This window comes from Gymnoscopelus braueri (assembly GCF_963280865.1).
Source record: "Gymnoscopelus braueri genome assembly, chromosome: 24".
Lineage (NCBI taxonomy): Eukaryota > Metazoa > Chordata > Actinopteri > Myctophiformes > Myctophidae > Gymnoscopelus > Gymnoscopelus braueri.
The window spans coordinates 28,728,975-28,733,974 of NC_137626.1; the positions used below are offsets into that span (position 1 = coordinate 28,728,975).

The window sequence follows — 5,000 nt, forward strand, 5'->3', positions numbered from 1 at the left end:
CCATCTAGTCCCCAGCCACCTGTCCATCCTCCTTTCAACCCTGACCCCACACCCTCCCCAGTGTTTCTCAATCAGTGGGTCAGGACCCCAAAAGTGAGGTGAGATGCTCTGGCAAGGGGTCATGAGCAAAGACCGAGTGTAAACATTTTATTTATAATCTTGGGTCCCGCAAGTAGGTCTTTGCAAAACTCGGGTCATAGTCCCAGCACTCCATTACCGTTCATCAATGCTTTGAGCTGGTTCCACAGCTGCATCCGCCTGTCCCACTAAATAGGTCTAATTTTCAAAACAGGGCCGTCCTCTTTCTCGGCCTGCTCCACGACTCGGTTTCCAGTCCCCTCTCTCCTCCCCCTCCTCCCCCCCCCCCCGCCTCCACCATTCGTCCCTCCCTTGCCACGGCCGTCCTCCCCCCCCCGCCCCCGCCCCTCCTCCTCCTCCTCCCCTCGCCCTCATCATCATCATCACCACCACCACCGCCATCCTCATCCTCACCACCCCCATCATCATCCTCATCATCACCTCCCCCAGCAGCCCTCCTCCTCTTCCCCCTCCCCCTCGTCCTCTCCCGCTTCCCCCTCAGCGGTCAACATGGCGACCGCCGCCACGGTCGCCTCCTCGTCTCCCTCGACTCCGGCGGCGCCCAACAACAGCGGCGGCAGGCCCAGGGAGAACCTGGCGTCGGTGCGGCGGAGGACCCCGCACTCCCGGCCGTACACGCTGGGGCCCGAGAACCTGCGCAGCCTGTCTGTGCACGGACGGTCTCGGGGCTCTTCCTCGGCGCCGTCCGGGGCCGCCGTCCAGTCGGAGTCTGGCGGTGCCACCGCCGGAGGGATGGGGCTCCAGCGGGCCAACAGCGACGCCGACCTGGTGACCTCGGAGAGCCGCTCGTCGCTCACGGCGTCCATGTACCAGCTGACCCTAGGCCACTCCCACTTGGTCATCTCCTGGGACATCAAGGAGGAAGTGGACGCCACTGACTGGATCGGCCTGTACCACATCGGTAAGCTCAGCTCTTCACTGTAAATCCCCCCCAGGTTGATTTCTACAACAGTGGTTCTCAAACGTTTTACTTTCGAGGACCCCCAGTTTTGTTTGCATGATTAGCCCATTAAGACCGGGAACGCATCTGTGTCATGTTTTGAAAATTCGCACAAATCTTTGAATATGTATTTTTTACTTCTGGGGGTCCCTGGAACAAAATATTTTGAGAAGGGGGTCCACGGCCAAATATGTTTAAAAAAAAACTGTAAGGATTTTGAAGACATTTGTAGAATCCCCAGAAGTAAAGATTTGAGTTACAAATGTTCGCTTTAAAAATATATATATATTCAAAGATTTGCACACATTTTCACGATTTATTTCAAAAATAGCAGATCTACAAGCTCGTAGCGCGGCACTCTAACTATCAAAAATTTGGCTGGGGACCCCCCTGGAACCCCATCAAGGACCCCTGGGGGTCTCCACACCCCACTTTGAGAACCACTGTTCTTCAACACTGGACTGTAATAGAACTATTCCTCTGATAATTAGGATGCAAGAGCAGAACATATTGATTATGCCATCGCTTTTGCAACATAACCCTGAGCAATATGGACAGGGATCATGATGACCCGATCTGAGAACGTAGTATAAGTGTTGTTTAACAATCTGCTGTCACCTTTAAGCAGAATACATTTATTTCCATCACCTGATTCCAATTGCTGGAGCGCATAACTGTTCAAAATTCAACATGATAATAAAACATTTTGAGTTAGCAAAGGTGGCATTATATATATCTATTCTATATATGTATATATATATATATCTGTGAACATCACCACATGCTCTGCTATGCAAAAGTGTTCCAAAGCCTGCATGACTTTATTTAAGGTAGACCAGTATTACACAACCACTAAACTGTTGTGATACAACGCCTAGGGATAGGGTGGTGAAAATATCTGCTGCCATATCCATCTGGGAATGTGATACGTCTCGTATCCCATTCCTGTTCTGTGTTTATCTCCCTGCATAGAACCGTTCACCTAACAGGGTGTGTTTATCTGTAAAAATTAAAGATCTATTTGAGAGATATTCAAAAACATTAATTGATTGTAGTGTTAGTTAAGCAGCCTGTCGTATCTGGACTGCTTACCTGTTCGTCTCAATTATAGATGACCGATCGTTACTAAAATATTGATACGTCCAATTTTGATGCCATCTCAAGAATCCACTATGACATCAAAATGACAGCCGAAAGAAAGCTGTCGTCCTGTAAATGATTGTGAGCTGTGCTAGTTGGCTCTTCCTTGACCCCAACCCCTCCCCCACCAACCCCCACTTCTCAAACAGTACACACATGCACACAGTCATTAAACACTTGCATTCCTTATTGATCTATATTGATTGACGACATTATTGATTGCAATATTTAAATTGCGAGACCAAAACGTCCTTAATTGTGAAAAAATAAATAAACAAATAAAGTTTAAATGTTGGACATTAAAAGCTACAGTACAATCCAGGACTTTTTATTATTATCAATGGAGTCTATATATCGTAGAGTATGTGTTAACACAATATAACTAGTACATCTGCACTGGTTGGAGGTGGTCTCCCTACTGGTTGACATTATCAATAAAGTTACTTGAAGTACACGGCACGCCGGATTGGACACAAGATGTGCTGTTGTCTTTACTGTAGTTTGGACTTCTTTGCCAATTCGGGAGAGTGAGACGACAAGCAAAAAGAGTGTTGGTGTCAATTCCAGCCAACGTCGTGTTTGCATGGCTTAAGATTGAAATCAAGATGATATGTCATCTCTCCTTTACTGTCTTGATCAGCTAACATCATGCCTTTCTGTCTGTCTGTCTGTCTGTCTGTCTGTCTGTCTGTCTGTCTGTCTGTCTGTCTGTCTGTCTGTCTGTCTGTCTGTCTGTCTGTCTGTCTGTCTGTCTGTCTGTCTGTCTGTCTGTCTGTCTGTCTGTCTGTCTGTCTGTCTGTCTGCCTGTCTGCCTGTCTGTCTGTCTGTTTCGTAGTGTAATAGTAATAGGCTAAATGTATGATAGTGATGGGATTGCACTATAGAGGTTATGCCTTCTACGAGCATTACTTCAACCTCTCTCATGTTAAATTAACTAGCTAATGGAGAGAGAGAGACAGAGAGAGAGAGAGAGAGAGAGAGAGAAAGAGGGTGTGTCTGTGTGTGTGTGTGTGTGTGTGTGTGTGTAAGCACATAGATGAAATATCATGCAGAGTCAGCAATAGCTGCATTTAAGTGCAGTTGAGTGTAATCTCATGTTACACACACACACACACACACACACACACACACACACACACACACACACACACACACACGTGCACGCACAAAGCAGTTGAGAATCACTGAGGTGGTGCAATAGTAGTGGTACAGTAGGTCTAGTGAGGTCCTGTACTAATTTGTGAGGACCTTTATTTTATTTGAACATTCGCTGATTCTCTGGCAAGGCTGCACTCAGGCCCGGCATCACGGGGGGCGTGAGGGGGCGACACACCCTCATCTCGCCCCCCCTCCGTCAAGACTGCCAGTTAAAAAAATGAACCTTCTGGTACTTTTTATTTAATTGTGTTTTGCCGTCAAGCCTTCCTCAGCGTGTTAAGAAAGTGGTCAGTGGTGTGGACTGATAGATAGACATGACAAGGACTTCAGCTGTTGTCGGTAAAACTAAAAATACATTATTTTTCAAAAAGCGTGCGTGTGCTACACGCGTGCACCCCCCGTAATTACGCACCCCTCCCCAACCTTTGTCTGTTAGTGCCGGGCCTGGCTGCACCTCTCAATTTGACCCCTGAGTGTAAAAATGTACCCGTATGGTCCATTAGAGGTAATGAACACTGAGGATTTTACTGTATAGGCTAATACGACAATGTATTCAACTGGCAGAGAGAACACATTGCAATCACAAATGTTGACGAGGCATTTCGCCTCATCTGAAACCCTCCCACCAATCAAAAAGCAGCATTCATCATTCATTAGTATGTCTCCTCATGGATCTCCTCTGACTCCACCTCGTACAGGCGGGTCAAGGTGTGGTTGTTGCTGGCTAATATTACCAGACAGTACTATAACTCACTGCAGTACCAGTTACTGTCACGGACTGACACACATCATATGCACGGGTCATCTTTAGGAAATACAAATGGTTGATTGTATGTATACAAGTGGTTGATTGTATGTGACTGATTAGGTACATGGTTAATTTAAGTGTACAAATGGAACCAAATGGACCCGTACATTTGGTTCCATTTGTACACTCTCTGAGTTACGGGTTCAGTTTGTACACTGAGAATTGTACTGTGTGCAGTGAAAGGTGATTCTCCATTCTTCCATCCCCCCTCTGTCTTCTACCGTTTAGATCACTGGGTGTATTGACCCAGGCAGGGGAAGTCCATTTCTTCTCCCCCAGGGACGAGCATCTGCTTCCAGCCTGGCTGTGAGCCACATAACCCTGGAGCCCAACAGCCTCCATAAACTCACCATACAGTCTGACCTACATGTTCGTGTGTGTGTGAGTGTGCGTGTGCGTAAATGCCATGTAGTTTATGAGGCATGGAGTGAAGTCATACGGTTATCGGGTCAAGCTGCTGCTCCTGTGTGTGTGTGTGTGTGTGTGTGTGTGTGTGTGTGTGTGTGTGTGTGTGTGTGTGTGTGTGTGTGTGTGTGTGAGTGTGAGTGTGAGTGTGAGAGAGAGAGAGAGCGAGAGAGAGAGCGAGAGAGAGAGCGAGAGAGAGAAGGGGGGATCGTCCACTGTCAACTTCAAAGGCTTATAGTTTATTGATTGCACCCTGGTAGGACACATGGACGTGTGTGTGAGCGTGCATGCGTGAAGGAGAGAGAAACAGAAACCCACGTTGATGGACAAGAACATTGATCTAATGACATCCAGGCTGTTTTTCGTTTGACCAGGCTGATCTAATTATAAATGTTTAATGCCTCCTGGTCTGTGACACGGTGCTGTGGCCTGCGGGCCCAAAGGAATTCA

The 5,000-nt window shown here is 47.2% G+C and overlaps 1 protein-coding gene across 6 annotated transcripts in view; it reads left to right on the forward strand.

The window, feature by feature from the left end:
* The first annotated feature begins 6 nt into the window (after nt 1–6).
* Nucleotides 7–5,000, forward strand: part of LOC308080144 (E3 ubiquitin-protein ligase HECW2-like) — a 39,798-nt gene continuing 34,804 nt past the window's right edge. For 4 of the 6 annotated variants that reach the window (XM_080421914.1, XM_080421915.1, XM_080421916.1 and 1 more), the window contains exon 1: nt 7–1,000. In XM_080421914.1, coding sequence (XP_080278040.1) covers nt 589–1,000 — 412 coding nt within the window. In that variant the 5' untranslated portion in view covers nt 7–588. Of the gene's footprint in view, nt 1,001–4,404; nt 4,527–5,000 lie in introns of those variants that run through there. The other 2 variants (XM_080421918.1, XM_080421919.1) reach the window with 2 other exon arrangements.